The sequence below is a fragment of the Delphinus delphis genome, chromosome 10, assembly GCF_949987515.2.
Source record: "Delphinus delphis chromosome 10, mDelDel1.2, whole genome shotgun sequence".
Classification (NCBI taxonomy): Eukaryota; Metazoa; Chordata; class Mammalia; order Artiodactyla; family Delphinidae; genus Delphinus; species Delphinus delphis.
The window spans coordinates 63430340-63444451 of NC_082692.2; the positions used below are offsets into that span (position 1 = coordinate 63430340).

General features: G+C 57.0%; 3 protein-coding genes across 8 annotated transcripts in view; 2 read left to right on the forward strand and 1 right to left on the reverse strand.

Moving 5' to 3' along the window:
* Window positions 1-5696, forward strand: part of NBEAL2 (neurobeachin like 2) — a 30709-nt gene extending 25013 nt beyond the window's left edge. For both annotated transcript variants that reach the window (XM_060022349.1, XM_060022350.1), the window contains 18 exons: window positions 42-358; window positions 459-554; window positions 862-986; window positions 1071-1211; window positions 1379-1509; window positions 1626-1735; window positions 1825-1942; window positions 2050-2147; window positions 2218-2334; window positions 2959-3048; window positions 3135-3244; window positions 3413-3585; window positions 3699-3793; window positions 4051-4167; window positions 4264-4422; window positions 4499-4647; window positions 4996-5131; window positions 5216-5696. In XM_060022349.1, coding sequence (XP_059878332.1) covers window positions 42-358; window positions 459-554; window positions 862-986; window positions 1071-1211; window positions 1379-1509; window positions 1626-1735; window positions 1825-1942; window positions 2050-2147; window positions 2218-2334; window positions 2959-3048; window positions 3135-3244; window positions 3413-3585; window positions 3699-3793; window positions 4051-4167; window positions 4264-4422; window positions 4499-4647; window positions 4996-5131; window positions 5216-5317 — 2384 coding nt within the window. In that variant the 3' untranslated portion in view covers window positions 5318-5696. The remainder of the gene's footprint in view (window positions 1-41; window positions 359-458; window positions 555-861; window positions 987-1070; window positions 1212-1378; window positions 1510-1625; window positions 1736-1824; window positions 1943-2049; window positions 2148-2217; window positions 2335-2958; window positions 3049-3134; window positions 3245-3412; window positions 3586-3698; window positions 3794-4050; window positions 4168-4263; window positions 4423-4498; window positions 4648-4995; window positions 5132-5215) is intronic.
* Window positions 5318-9437, forward strand: LOC132432242 (death domain-containing membrane protein NRADD-like). Of its 4 annotated transcripts, none has more exons than XM_060022353.2 (6): window positions 5318-6414; window positions 6685-6760; window positions 7456-7534; window positions 8211-8400; window positions 8520-8662; window positions 8765-9437. In XM_060022353.2, the coding sequence occupies exons 1-6, from the start codon at window positions 6410-6412 to the stop codon at window positions 9124-9126; spliced, it is 855 nt and encodes a 284-aa protein (XP_059878336.1). In that variant the 5' UTR covers window positions 5318-6409; the 3' UTR covers window positions 9127-9437. The 4 variants fall into 4 exon arrangements, with proteins under 4 accessions (XP_059878336.1, XP_059878334.1, XP_059878338.1 ...); XM_060022355.1 differs by having other exon boundaries at window positions 6023-6118; XM_060022354.1 differs by lacking the exons at window positions 5318-6414; window positions 7456-7534 and having other exon boundaries at window positions 6622-7023.
* Window positions 9438-12316: 2879 nt separating this feature from the next.
* SETD2 (SET domain containing 2, histone lysine methyltransferase) overlaps window positions 12317-14112 on the reverse strand; it is a 113429-nt gene continuing 111633 nt past the window's right edge. For both annotated transcript variants that reach the window (XM_060022357.1, XM_060022356.1), the window contains 2 exons: window positions 13486-13587; window positions 12317-13136 (listed from right to left, as the gene is read on the reverse strand). In XM_060022357.1, coding sequence (XP_059878340.1) covers window positions 12975-13136; window positions 13486-13587 — 264 coding nt within the window. In that variant the 3' untranslated portion in view covers window positions 12317-12974. The remainder of the gene's footprint in view (window positions 13137-13485; window positions 13588-14112) is intronic.

Genomic DNA, 14112 nt, shown 5'->3' on the forward strand with positions numbered 1-14112 from the left:
CCGGGGCAAGTGACTTCTGCACTCGCTGTCCGTCCCCACAGGCATCGGCCATGACTTCCGGCGCCCACTGGCCCAGCTCCGCGAGGTCCACCTGCGGCGTTTCAACCTGCGCCGTTCGGCGCTTGAGCTCTTCTTCATTGATCAGGCCAACTACTTCCTCAACTTCCCCTGCAAGATGGGTGGGGCCACGGCCTCATCTCCGTGCCAGGCCCCCAGGCCCCAACCCTGCCCCATCCCACCCCACACCCAGGTGCGGAACCAAGTGTACTCGTGGCTCCTGCGCCTGCGACCCCCCACCCAAGGCTACCTGAGCAGCCGCTCCCCCCAGGAGATGCTGCGCGCCTCAGGCCTTACCCAGGTGAGAGCCCTGGAGTGTGAGGATCGGGTGAGGTCAGGGCCCGGCGGTTGGGAAGAGGGCTGGCAGCCCAGCTGGCTCACCTCTTGCCCCTGCCCCCCAGAAATGGGTACAGCGTGAGATCTCCAACTTCGAGTACCTGATGCAACTCAACACCATTGCGGGGCGGACCTACAATGACTTGTCTCAGTACCCTGTGGTGAGAGCCTGCTCCCCACCTCCCCCACTCCTCTGGTCTGCCAGCCCTGGTTCACCCAAGTGTGGGTACTGATGCTTGGTCAGGACCGAGCCCTGAGCTTGGTCCTGGGTGGGTGCTGTCTGAGGCCTGGCCTCTGTTCTCCCCGAAGGGAATCCTGTCCCAGACAGTCCCTCCTGCTCCCCTGCAGCCCCTCCACGTGGTGCATCCCCACCTGTGGGCTCCGCACGTCTTCTTGAGGGTGAGGGTGAGGGCAGGGCAGGTAGGCCATCAGGACCCTCATGCAGCTCCTGCCCGGGTGGGCGGCCAGTTCCCCTGGGTCCTACAGGACTATGTGTCCCCAACGTTGGACCTCAGCAACCCAGTCGTCTTCCGGGACCTGTCCAAGCCCATCGGTGTGGTGAATCCCAAGCATGCCCAGCTTGTGAGAGAGAAGTGAGTGCCTGAGTGAGGCTGGGCTCGGGGGTTGAGATGGACAAGAGGAGGGCTTCTGCTGACTCCCCCCAACTGTTGCTCTAGGTATGAGAGCTTCGAGGACCCAGCGGGCACCATTGACAGATTCCACTATGGCACCCACTATTCCAACGCAGCAGGTGTGATGCACTACCTCATCCGCGTGGAACCCTTCACCTCCCTGCACGTCCAGCTGCAGAGTGGCCGGTGCGGAGGGGCAGGCAGATGGTGCAGGGCAGGGCAGGGTGGATGAAGGGAAGAGGCGGGTCTTCCAGGCACCCTGGACCCTCTGGCTCCCGGCTTTCCTGCGGCCACACCTTCTCCCCCACTGTCTCCCTTCTCTCCACCTCACTTTGGCCCGTGCCCCTCCCTAGCTTTGACTGCTCTGACCGGCAGTTCCACTCAGTGGCAGCAGCCTGGCAGGCCCGCCTGGAGAGCCCAGCCGATGTGAAGGAGCTCATCCCAGAGTTCTTCTACTTCCCTGATTTCCTGGAGAACCAGAACGGTAGGAGCTGGCGTCGGGGCAGGAGGTGTGGGGATGGAGAGCTCGGGTTGGGGGCGGTGGCCAGGGAGCAGGTGAAGGTGGCGTAGAGAGACAGCTGACCCAGTCTTCTGTGCCAGGCTTTGACCTGGGCTGCCTGCAGCTGACCAACGAGAAGGTAGGCGACGTGGTGCTGCCCCCGTGGGCCAGCTCTCCTGAGGACTTCATCCAGCAACACCGCCGGGCTCTGGTGAGATGAGCACACGCAGACAGGCGGGCAGCCGGGGTTGGTGGGGGAGTCAGCCGTTCCTGGACTGACTGCCTCCTCCCCGCCCCCAGGAGTCAGAATATGTGTCCGCCCACCTCCACGAGTGGATCGACCTCATCTTTGGCTACAAGCAGCGGGGGCCAGCTGCAGAGGAGGCCCTCAACGTCTTCTATTACTGCACCTATGAGGGTGAGCAGTGTCCTTGACTCAAGTGGGAGCCGGGGCACAGAGGAGGGGTGAATGCGGTGGGCACAGAGGGAGTCCTGACTGCCCTGCCCTTCCTGTCTGATGCTCAGGGGCCGTGGACCTGGACCAAGTGGCAGATGAGCGGGAACGGAAGGCTCTGGAGGGCATTATCAGCAACTTCGGGCAGACACCCTGTCAACTGCTGAAGGTAAGGCCAGCTTGGAAGACAGTGGTCAGGGATGCCCTGGCCACGGTGCTGATCGGCCACTTGCCCACAGGAGCCACATCCAGCTCGGCTTTCAGCTGAGGAAGCAGCCCAACGCCTTGCACGTCTGGATACTAACTCACCTAGCATGTTCCAGCACCTGGACCAGCTCAAGGCCTTCTTCGCAGAGGTGAGAGGAGGCAGGGTCTCGACTTCTTACTTTGTGAAATTCGTTGAATCCCACTGTCCTTACCAGCCTCTTGGGGCAGATGGAAAACCTAAATCAAGGTGACTGATGCTAAGACATCTTAGAAAAAGAGGTAAACATCAGAGGAGATGGGAGTGCGGGTGGGATGCCTTCTTCGTGAGGAAGAGTCAGGACAAGGTGTTGACTCACCTGACCATCCTTAGGGTGACCAGAAGGAGGGAGTCCGGCCTTAGATACTCTACCTCACCTTCCTGTCTGCATCCCAGAATGCCCCCAAGTCTGACGTGTTTAGGCTCTTCTCTCCTCCTGCTAGCAGGCTCAGAGCCGTGGAGTAATGGGTTGGGATGACCACAGCTGAAACCAAGCTTGACACCCTGGAAGGATCTTCCTTGTCCATCTGGTTTCTCACTCACTTCCTGAGACGCCCTGAAGGCACACTGGTCTCTGATGCCTATTCCTCTGAGAGACCTCTGTCTGTATGATGCCTAGCCTGTGACCCCTGGGGGCTGAGGGCCAGGGACTGAGTCGTGTTCCAGGGAGCCAGTAGTGTAGTGAGAGCCCTAGCTGGCTGCTCAGGCACAGCTAGCCTTGCTCCGCTCCCTGCAGGTCATCAGTGATGGCGTGCCCCTAGTGCTGGCCCTGGTTCCCCACCGGCAGCCCCATTCCTTCATTACCCAGGGCTCTGCAGACCTTTTGGTAAGTGTACTGGGCCGGGCCCCATCTCAGCTCCAACCCCTTTCTGACTCTGCCCCAAACCCACCTCTGTCCCCTCTTGCCCGCAGGTGACTGTGAGTGCCAATGGGCTACTGGGCACCCACAGCTGGTTGCCCTATGACCGTAATATTAGCAATTACTTCAGCTTCAGCAAAGACCCCACCGTGGGCAACCCCAAGTAAGACAGAGGGCTGTGGGCAGGGGTGGGCTCTAAATACCCTGCACCCCAAGTCATCTCCCCACCCAAACAGAATGCAGGCCAGCTGCAGGCTCTGGCCAAGATTTCTGAGGGCCTGGGTTCTCCTTTGTGGCCTGACCTCACCTGTGGTCCTCCTCACTGGGTCAGGATGCAGCGACTGCTGAGTGGCCCTTGGGTGCCAGGTGGTGGTGTGAGTGGGCAGGCCCTGGCAGCAGCCCCAGACGGAAAGCTGGTGTTCAGTGGCGGCCATTGGGATGGCAGCCTGCGGGTGACGTCACTACCCCGGGGCAAGCTGTTGAAGCAGCTCAGCTGCCACCTCGGTATGTGCAGTCTTGGACTCGGGGTGTGCAGGTGGGAGTAGGGTTCCAAGGCTGGCCAGGGAGGGGGTAACCACTTTGTTCTGCTGGTACCCTCCCCTCCCCTCTCCATTCAGATGTAGTAACCTGCCTTTCACTGGACACCTGTGGCATCTACCTCATCTCAGGCTCCCGGGACACCACATGCATGGTGTGGCGGCTCCTGCAGCAGGTATGCTGGGTGGCAGCCCTCCGGGGCCCCCATAGTCCAGATCTGCAGTCCGTCTGCCCCTCAGTGGGCCTCTCCAGTCCTACCCTGTTCTCTTCTCCTTCCCTCTGCTACCATGAGCAAGTCTGGGGCTCCACAGCCCTCCAGCTCTCCAGCTTTGGACAAGACCTTCAGTTTTCTGAGCTTTAGCCTTCTCACTCACTCAGGGGCCAAGGTAGTGGGAGGCCCCAGTCCTGAGCCAGCTCTGGTGTTCCCCACAGGGTGGTCTCTCGGTGGGGCTGGCATCAAAGCCTGTGCAGGTCCTATACGGGCATGAGGCTGCAGTGAGCTGTGTGGCCATCAGCACTGAACTTGACATGGCGGTGTCTGGATCCGAGGTGTGTGTATGCCTGTGTCCAGGGGAGGCTGTTTGCTGGGCACTGCCCCTGGAGCTCACACACCCCTGCCTAGCACCCTAAGCTGCCTTCCTGCAGGATGGAACTGTGATCATCCACACTGTACGCCGTGGCCAGTTTGTGGCCGCACTAAGGCACCCAGAAGCCACGTTGCCTGGACCTGTGTCCCACCTGGCGCTGGGGTCTGAGGGCCAGATCCTGGTGCAGAGCTCAGCGCGGGAGCGGCCGGGGGCCCAGGTACGGGAAAGGGGCGCCCAGCCAAGATAGGGGTGGTTGGGATTCTGTCCTTGCTGACACCTCCTGCTTCCTCCAGGTCACCTACTCCTTGCACCTGTACTCGGTGAACGGGAGGTTGCGGGCTTCACTGCCCTTGGTAGAGCAGCCCACAGCCCTCGCGGTGACGGAGGACTTTGTTCTGCTGGGCACAGCCCAGTGTGCCCTGCACATCCTCCATTTGAACAAGTGAGCCCCACTGTTTATGGGTTTGTGATACTTCAGGGTGGTGGTCATTGGCAGAGGACACTAGGAGGTGCCCCCGTGGACCCACATCCCCTTTACATGTCTGTGGACACATTCTTCAAGGCCTGTCACCTGTCCTCCCATCCCCCAATGGGGAGCTCTTGCCCTGGGCCTCCTTTAGCCACACACTTGTGGGAGGTCCCTTTCTGTGTCAGGATTTTAATCGAGTCATCCTTCAAATGAGGACTGGGAGGTAGATGGGAGAATGGAGAGACATCTATCTGCTGGATCAAAGCTTCCTTGTAGTTGCGAGTTCGTATATATATATCCCCCCTCCCTCCCTCCCTCCAGACTGCTGCCGGCCGCGCCTCCCCTGCCCATGAAGGTGCCCATCCGCAGTGTGGCTGTGACCAAGGAGCGCAGCCACGTGCTCGTGGGCTTGGAAGACGGCAAGCTTATCGTGGTGGGCGCAGGGCAGCCCTCTGAGGTGAGGATGAGGGCCGGGAGGGCCTCGAACGGGATGGGGAAGCGACGGTCCTGGCTGACCCCAGCCTGCTCCTGCTCCTACCAGGTGCGCAGCAGCCAGTTAGCGCGGAAGCTGTGGCGATCCTCCCGGCGCATCTCCCAGGTGTCCTCTGGGGAGACAGAGTACAACCCTGGAGAGGCGCGCTGACAGCCTGCCCTGCCCTGCCCCGCCGCGCAGCTCCGCCCCCAGCGGGCTTCGCCCTGGGAGGGCCCCGCCCAGGAGTCCAAGGAGAGGGTGACATCCAGCCCACACTCTGGCAGGGGGTGGGCGGGGCCCCACCTCTGCCCAGCTCAGGGATTGGTGGGCGATATCACTCCTGGAAGTCCCGCCCCTCGCCGGCAGAGGGGCCTCCCGGAGTCCCAGCGCTGGCCTCAGCAGCCGCACAGCACTTTTTGCACAGCCTGGGGTGGGGAGCCCAGGTTCCCAAGCCCCGTCCCGGCAGAGTACAGGGGCCGGGCCGTGGCCTTAATCCTAAGGGCGGCCCCCCGCTCTCGCATCTCCGCAATAAACCTGGACTAGTTTTGTAGCTGTTCCGCCTCCAAGCATATGTGCACGCGCGGCGTCTCAACCCGCCCTGGCCACAGCCCCGGCCTAGCGTCCTCCTGGTCCATGAGCACCTGCGGCGACCCGTCCCCCCCCCCAACCACACCGCCCTAGTCCCTAGGGGCCCCGGCTGCAGTTTCTCCGGCAGCTGCACGCTCAGTCCCCCTCCGGGCTCACCTCCAGGCCTGTGTGCGTTCTGGGGCCGGGCGGGGCAAGACCGTGGGCGGCCCCGCCCACTCGGTGTCCAGTCCTCCTCCTGTCTGCGCCGCCGCTTTAGTCTCGGGCGGGTAAGAACCTGGTATCCCCAGGGACTCCACTCTGTCTTACCGGCCGGCCCAAGGCCCGGAGGCCCCGTCCCGCCCGGCTGAGCAGATCCTGGGACCCGCGGAGGGTCGGCCCCCACAGGTCAGGAGCGGGTTGGGGACACAGCTTCGGGTCTTTCTGGACGGAGGGAGCCAAGGCTGCCTCTCTGCCCCCCATTTCCAGACCCGAAATCCTGTGCGGTTGGATTGCCTGTGGGAAGTCGGGGTAGTGTGTGCGTGTGTGCATATTCTGTGGGCCTCGAGATGGGTGTGTGTGGGAGTTGGTAGAGGCTCCAGTCCCACAGCTCGGGGTGGGTCGGGCACAAGGCTTGGCTGTCTCTGCGACCGTTAGTCACAAGCTCACCCGCCAACCCGGATCCAGAAAGGGCCCCTTATGTGGTAAGTGACACAAATGTACATACACATCCTTCAGGTGGCAAGGGTCACCACAGCCTCAGTGCCAGGCCCACTTGCCGACTGTGTGCTTTACCATACACATGGGCCTCTGGCCTTGTGGAGGGAAGTGAGTTTGGAGTGCCTGGGTTGGACCAGGTCGGATGTGGATGTGGGGGGAAGTGAGTTTGGAGAGCCTGGGTTGGACCAGGTCGGATGTGGATGTGGGGGAATTGGAGGACCTTCCCCCAGGTCTCATCTCTATCCCTTTTCCAGGCAAAGTCCCCTCCTCTGCCCAGACCAGGGTCTCTTCCCCAGGCCTCAGGAGGTGGGTCTCAGCAGGATCAGCCTTGTAAGTACAGATGGGTCCTGGATTGAGTGTTCTTCAGGTTTCTGGCCTCCAGGCCCTCTCCAAATTCCCAGATGAGAAAGGACCAGGGGGAGCCTCTGGGCCCACATGCCATCTGCCCTTGCTGAACCCACCAAGGAACCCTCCTGTCCAGCCCCTGAGCAGGAGGTGAGGGCTGGACACTGACCCTAGAGGCAGGAGTGGGAGCTTAGTCACTCCGGGGACTATGCTGTTGCTGACAACTCTGGAAAGCCTCCTACCAGCTAGTAAGTCTCTACCTGGCTCTGGCTTAGATGGGGATGGGAGTCTCCCTGTGCTATCCCTGGACTCAGACCAGGGGTTTGCCATGGTCTTTGAGACAGGGTGGTTTCCAGTGTGCCCTTTCCCATCCAGAGCTGCAATATGGTCTCCTCCAGCTTTGGCCAGCTGGGGCCAGCAATATCACTTCCACCCCATTTGACACTGGAGGAAACTGGTCCAGATTGGTGACTGGGGAGATTGGGGGGTAGGTACCCAGTCCTGGAATGAATCAGGATGAAGTGAGCCAGGAAAGCGGGACAGACTACCCCAAGGGACTCCTGACTTCAGGCTTGAGGGATTTCCCCCATGTCCCTATACACAGCCCCTTCTGGACTCAGAAAAGTCTCCCAGCTCCTTTTTCTGAGTGCTGCCCATGACATTCCAACCCCTTCTCTAAGATGCAGCCACTGGGAGCACTGCTAGCTGGCAGAACCATGCTTCACAACTCCAGCCACAGGGAAGGCACGGTGCATGTGGGTTAAGTACTTCTTGATCCAGATTTTGGGCACTGAGAGGGTAGGATGAGAGGTATCCATGGGCCCCTGGCCTTGCAGGCCATACACAAGTCCAGTCACAGGCTTTGGAGTCCCTGTTTCTTGTGCCCTGCCTGCACTGGATTGTGGGGACAACTGGCCTGCAGGCAGAAGTTAGCAGCAGCATTTACTTGCCTTTCGGATCAGTTTTATTTTGCAAAAATCTACAAGGTCTCCTCTGCAAAGAGGCTCCCACAGGGACCAAAATGAATCAGTGTGCTCTCACAGTCCAGAGTTGGTGGGGGAGACAGGACACAGCTTAGTGCCATAGTAGGCAGAGGAGATGCACCAGGAGCCAGAAAAGGGAGCCTGGGAGAGATCAGGAAAGACTTCCCAGAGTAGATTTCCTGCCAGTTTGTCAGATGGCAAAGGTAGACTAGCAAGAGCAGACGTCTGGAAGCCCGGAGAAGGTACATCTGGGAAGGGCTAGGTGTCCAAGCGTGGCGAGCCAAGGGGAGGCTGTGGGAGATGAGGGTGGGGAACGAACCAGTCAGCTTTTGACGCCACGGTATGAACTTTTGACTCTACACAGTAGGGACTATGATTTCCAGTCTTTCTAGCAGCAAAGTCTACGTCTGCTGCCTCCTTGCCCCTGACCTTGTCTGTCCTTTCCTCCACAGATAAGTCCCAGAGGGAGCAGGACAGGGACAGGGAAGGGGTGTGGGCAGGGGCAGGGGGAGCCCTGGCCCCCGGTACCTCCTGCTCATTCCCCCCTGAGCCTCCAGGGGCCTCAGGCAGCAATATCCCTGTCTACTGTGCCCTCCTGGCCTCTGTGGCCCTCAGTCTGCTTGCCTACGTGGCCTTCAAGTGGTAGGTGGTCTGGGCATCGCCCTCTGGTAACCTCCCTCCCCATCTGGGCTCCCAACCAGCTCCCTGTCTGTCTCAGTGAAGGCTGGAGCAGGTTGGCAGGTTCCCCCTGCTCCCCGCAGCTGGTGCTCACATAAACAAAGACAGCAGCTGGCCAAAACTCGGACTGCAGAGCTGGGGGCCTTCAACAGGGACCAGATGCTTGGGGAGAGCAGTGTCTTCTGGGACTCTCCTAGCAGCCTGGAGCCCTGTGTCCCCAGCCAGGGTGAGCCCCTTTCCCCAAACTGTAGTCCTTCACACCTACCTAGCTCTGCCCCACCACAAAGCCTGCCTAACCCTCATGTGTCCCTCATGTCTCCCATCCCAGGGCTACATCCTGAACTTGGCTGCCGGCTTTACCTCCATCTCCCTTGGCAGCAGCAGGAGGAAGTGGAACAGCTCCTGGAGCTCCCTCGGCAGCAGCAGGAGGAAGTGGAACAGCTCCTGGAGGCGTCAGGTGAACCTGACAAAGGCTGGCGGGGCCTGGCGGGCCACCTGGGCTACCAGGCTGAGGCAGTGGAGACCATGGCTCAGAGCCAGGTGCCAGCCTACACCCTGCTGAGGTACTGGGCTGTCCAAGAAGGCAGTGGTGCCACCCTCAGGGTGCTAGCAGATGCGCTGGCTGTCCTGGGCTGTGAAGATGTGGTCTGGGCCCTGGGCCCACTGGCTGAGGACTGCTCCGTGGTGTGACGCTCCACAGCCTGGCCTCTCAGGGAACCTGCTCTGGTGCTCCCACCACCCCCAGCTCATACACCTTCCCTTTCACGGGCTTCCTGGCATTGGTGACCTCGGCCTGCTGTTCTGGGGGGACACGGAAGATCCAGGCACCACTCACCTCCCCTCGCCCTACATTCCTCCAGGACAGGGACCAGGATATTGGGGGGAGGGGTTGATAGTGAGGAGCAGTCCTGCTCTCCTGATCCCCACTCCACCCCCTCTTACTTAGCCTCAACTGTTTTTTCTACTTTTGTATCCCATATTAAAGGCAACTTTGGACTACTGGCCTGGCTCTGTCTGGTTCCGTGGGCCTGTGAGACAGTTGGATAGCTATGTGGCAGAGGCCCAGAAAAAGGATGGGATCCCTAGAAGGTGGGAAAAGCCCCGGAGTTGGCAGGCAGTGTGTTCCCGCAGATGTGTGAGCTCTGCGGGCAGAGTGTATGTAGTTCACATCCTGCATCTGCCATTCACTGGCTGAATTGTGTTAGGAAGCATTTTACCTTTTTGAACTTCAGCTTCCTTAGCTGGAGAACAATAAATAGACTGGCACATTCAGAAGCCTCCCACCAAGACTCACAGGCCTTGGGTTTGAGACCATTTTCCTGACTTGTGCTGTGACTAGCCTCAAGGGCTGGAAGCCTGCCCCACCCCTAGGCAGAAAGCAAGAGGCAGTTCCACGGCAAAGTGAACTGCCTCTGAACTGGTCCTGGGAAGCTAGTTACCAAGGGCCTCAGGTCATCTCCAGGTGAGGAAAAGGAAGAAAGTGTTCTTTCAAGACCCATACTCCAGACTCGAAGAGGGAGGTCCAAACATGCTTCCACACAAGCCAAGCACAGGTAGGTCATCCCACCTACCTGAGGGGCTGCTGAGGACAGGGCAGCTGCAGCCAGACCACCTGCACCCCTCACATATGCCCACCCTGAATGGAGGAGCAGGCAGGTCAGTTACTGTGCCTTTGGAGGGAGGTGCTAAAGCAGACAGGCCCCACCTAGGAAGAAACAATGGCTGCCATCCTGGTGTCCATCAGGATCAGGGCACTTAAGAAGCACAGTCACCTAAACTCAGGAGACTTGGGTCCAGTCATGATCCAGAGGCCCGGGCTAGAGCCTGTCCCCTAGCTGAGATGTGACCTGCATTAGCTGTTCTGTGAGTACCAAACTCATCAGACTGCTGCTATTCCTATGCCTCAGAGTTTACCAGGGCTGCTTAACCCTGTAAATCTTATACTTAAAATCAGGGCAGGTTTGGAGCCACCATCATCCGGAGATGAAAGGAGGAAAAGCTTTGGTGTTTGGTCAGCCATAAACAGGCCAAAGCACTGGAGACATCACACCTACTTTGGCAGGGAGGTGGCCAGAGGGCTATCAAGGGTTAGATCAGCAATGAGGGTGAAATCCTGCATTGAGAGGAATGAACAGGTCCTGGATTAGCCGGTAACTCTCTTCACCACTGAGGGGATTTGAGCCTAAAGGTTTCAAGGGGTGTGTGTTTCAAGATCTTCCCCTCCCAAACTCCAGAGGAGGTAAAATAACTGAGAATTCCTCTGCAAAGAGGTCCTTTCTGAAACTTGACAGCTCTCTGGTCACCACCCTTTAATGAAAGGCTACCTAGATTTCCTTGGAAAATCTGAAACCTGGACCCTCAGGTAAAACTATGAGTTTGACTTGGTTGCCAGCAGCAGTGCATGTGGCTGCACCTCTGCATGGGAGACCTACCCAAAAGAGAAACACTTTCTTTTAATGTGCTCAAGCACATTAGTTGAAACATTTTCTTTACTGTTAAGGGTGGGGGGGGGGGGGCGGGGGACTTCCCTGGTGGCGCAGTGGTTAAGAATCCACCTGCCAATGCAGGGGACACAGGTTCGAGCCCTGGTCCGGGAAGATCCCACATGCCGCAGAGCAACTAAGCCCGTGCGCCACTACTCCTGAGCCTGTGCTCTAGAGCCTGCGAGCCACAACTACTGAGCCTGCATGCCTAGAGCCCGTGCTCTGCAACAAGAGAAGCCACCATAGTGAGAAGCCCACTCACTGTAACAAAGTAGTCCCTGCTCGCCACTAGAGAAAGCCCGTGCGCAGCAACAAAGACCCAACACAGCCTAAAAATAAAAATATGTGCTATCAACATTTCAAATGTTTAAAAATAAATAAAATAAAATGTTAAGGGGGTTAAATTAGGGTCCCTCCATTTGATATAATAATGTGCTTGAGTTAAACAGTTTAAGGCTGCAGTACCATGGGAAAATACTTTGGCTACATTGTTAAATAGCATGTCTAATGATATGTCTTTAAAATAGGTGTTTTTCTCCTCTTTTCACAATTTCTTAGTACAAGGATATGAGATGAGTTACTGAGCCTCTCTGAACCTTAGTCTCCTTATCCGAACAGTGCCAATTCCTGTGCCTCCAGGTTGTGAGGATCAAAGGAGCACAACTTGAGCTCTAAGTGCCCAGCAGGCAGTGACTGTTCCAACTGCTGCCCACCCCATCCAATATCTGGCGGGTCACAGCCTCTTCCCCAAGGGCATTGCTGCAATGAGCAAAATCACCCCGGTGAGGAAGAAATGGTACCAGTCTCTGCAAAGATGGGCTGGGCCCCAGGCTGGCCTGAAACCTTTGGCCCTTCTCACTGCCCAGACAACTGGTCCATCAAGGATGGGGTGTGTCTCCACTGAGCTGTGTCCTCCAGAAGATGTCTGTTCTCATTACTTGAGCACTATACCCCTTTATTGGGGTACTCCCTCTAGGATCCAAGCCCAGTGTCAGAAGGCATGGTGGGGAGTCAGGGAACCCAAACATCAAATGAGCATTCCTGTGGGCTCTGGGAACTCAAGTCTCTGGAGGGAAGAGGTTCATTCCCTTTCACCAGCCAAAAGGTACAAAGGGGAAGACAAGTGCCTTTCTCTTGACTGGCTTATTACCCAAAGTAAAGAAGCCCAGCGCCAGAGAGGTCGCAGGTCCACTTCCTTTGCTCAGGAATGCGTGTGTAAGATGCCTACCTCAGTCACAGTGGGACCTGTGGGGAAGACCTGGGATAAACTCCAATCTCAAGAATTAATTTTGGACTTCACACACCTATGGCCACCACCTCTTTTCTCTCTCAGTGCCAACACTATATACAAACATGCTTGACTAGCTTTTAGGGAACACACCTGCCAAGTTCTTTAACTGATTTTATTTTTTACATAAAAAGTTCAGTAAAAATTGGATAAAGTAAAGTGATTTTAAGCAGTAAATCAATCTTATCAACATAGCACAAGGCTGGCCGAAACCGCAAGGCAGCCTGCTCTGGAATATTTACATGATAACAAATTAAACCTTGCAGGAGAACTTAAACCATCCTTACAAAGTCTTCTGTGATCCTAGCACGCAGAGGCTTAAAAGCAAAACAAAAACCAAAAACCAGGAAAAAACAAATTATTTTCAATATATTCACATATACATTAAAATATAATACAGATCGTCAGGGTAAGGGGTTGTGGGTGGGGATGCGCATGAGTCTGTGCGCTGACAGCACCGCCAAGGAGGAGACCCAGGCTTGAGAGTGGGCTCAGGCCTGGCCAGGGTCTCAGAAGGGAAGGTCTCAAGGGCCTAAACCCTTGCCTCAGATGGCCTCTACCAACAGCTCACAACCAGGGACCGCTTATTGTAGATGGAGCTCATTTTTGTGGCTTTCAGTTGAAATCTGCAGGTTTGAATTCCCCAGGGTGATGTGTCATCAGTAGCACAGCCCTGACAGTGGGGTGGGGAGAGAGGGCCCACAGGATTTCTTCTCCCCAGAGTCTCTCCTACCAGCTTGCCCGTCCTCCCACCCTGGCCCTGCAGCTCACTCCAATTCAGTGTCCTCTTTGGGTTTGTAAACAGCCCCAAACTTCTGCATGTACTTCTTAATGTACTCCTTGGTTTTGTGTTTCACATTCTCATTGCACTCCAGGTCCTCGGGGTTCTTACAGTACTTCAGCTCCTTATTCATAACGCCGTGAGTCAGCTGTCCAGGACACAGGAAGAGAGATCACAGCCACCAATCAGAGTGGAAATGATTTGAGGGGGGAAGGCCAGTCTGCTGCCTCGGGCCCCTTCTCACAAAGACTGGGAGGTGAACTGGAGGGGGAGGTTGGGACAGGCTGGTGCTGGGATCACCAGAAAGGGGAAGCTCAGCTCTCAGAGAACCGCTACCATCAAGTAGGGTACCCTCTCTTCCCAAACCTTCCCCCTCTGTTCCTGGGTCTCCAGCCTGGGCATGTGTCAAGGAAAACTCACTTTTTATGATGAAAGGGGCCTTCTAGGACGGTATAGTTTTCCCAGAACATTGTCAGACCACAAGCAGGGGGGAATACCTTGCGAGCTAGGTGTTTGAAATCTTCAGTTGTGGTAATTCTTCCCACTTTGCAGTCAGGTTTCCGGTAAGGGTTCAGGCACTGGACGATGAACTGGGACATCTACAGGTATGGGGAGAAGAGCACACTGCTCAATAGTCCAGAGAAGGCAAGAAAGTTGTACTGAGGAAATACTTAGAATAGGCAGTAAGCCGAGCCAGCCAATCCTTCCCTTTCCCTCACTCACACTAGCTGTTGTGGACAGAAGAATGCCAGTATGCCAGTGGGGTATAAGAGAAAAGAATCCTGGATCAGCCTCAAGAGGGAAAGGGCTCCCTTGGATGGACTTAGCAAGCCTCACTTGCAGATGGAGGGACAGAGCAGCAGGACTCCACGCTGAATCTCATGGCAGCCCCAGATTTCAGCTAACAAATCTCATGTTCTTGGCATAAAGAGACTGTAGCTAAATTCTCTGGCCCCTGGAGGCAGGGCAGAGAGGGCCTTTCTGTGCTACCAGGAGGCTCAGTGACTCCAGGAAATGCAGGCATTTTGTTACTGAAGGCTACTTAGATTCTGTAAGTGTTGCACTTCATTTGATTCATACTACATCAATGTGAAGCAGAGGGACACATGATATGGCAGCTGGTT

What these genes read in the sequence shown, in the direction of transcription:
- LOC132432242 (XM_060022351.1), top strand. Translation starts at nt 6,625, where the DNA reads ATGTGGATGTGGGGGAATTGGAGGACCTTCCCCCAGGTCTCATCTCTA. An exon ending in GTCTCAGCAGGATCAGCCTT is followed by an intron (nt 6,761 to 8,210) that starts GTAAGTACAGAT and finishes TTTCCTCCACAG; the next exon opens with ATAAGTCCCAGAGGGAGCAG. An exon ending in GCCTACGTGGCCTTCAAGTG is followed by an intron (nt 8,401 to 8,519) that starts GTAGGTGGTCTG and finishes TGCTCCCCGCAG; the next exon opens with CTGGTGCTCACATAAACAAA.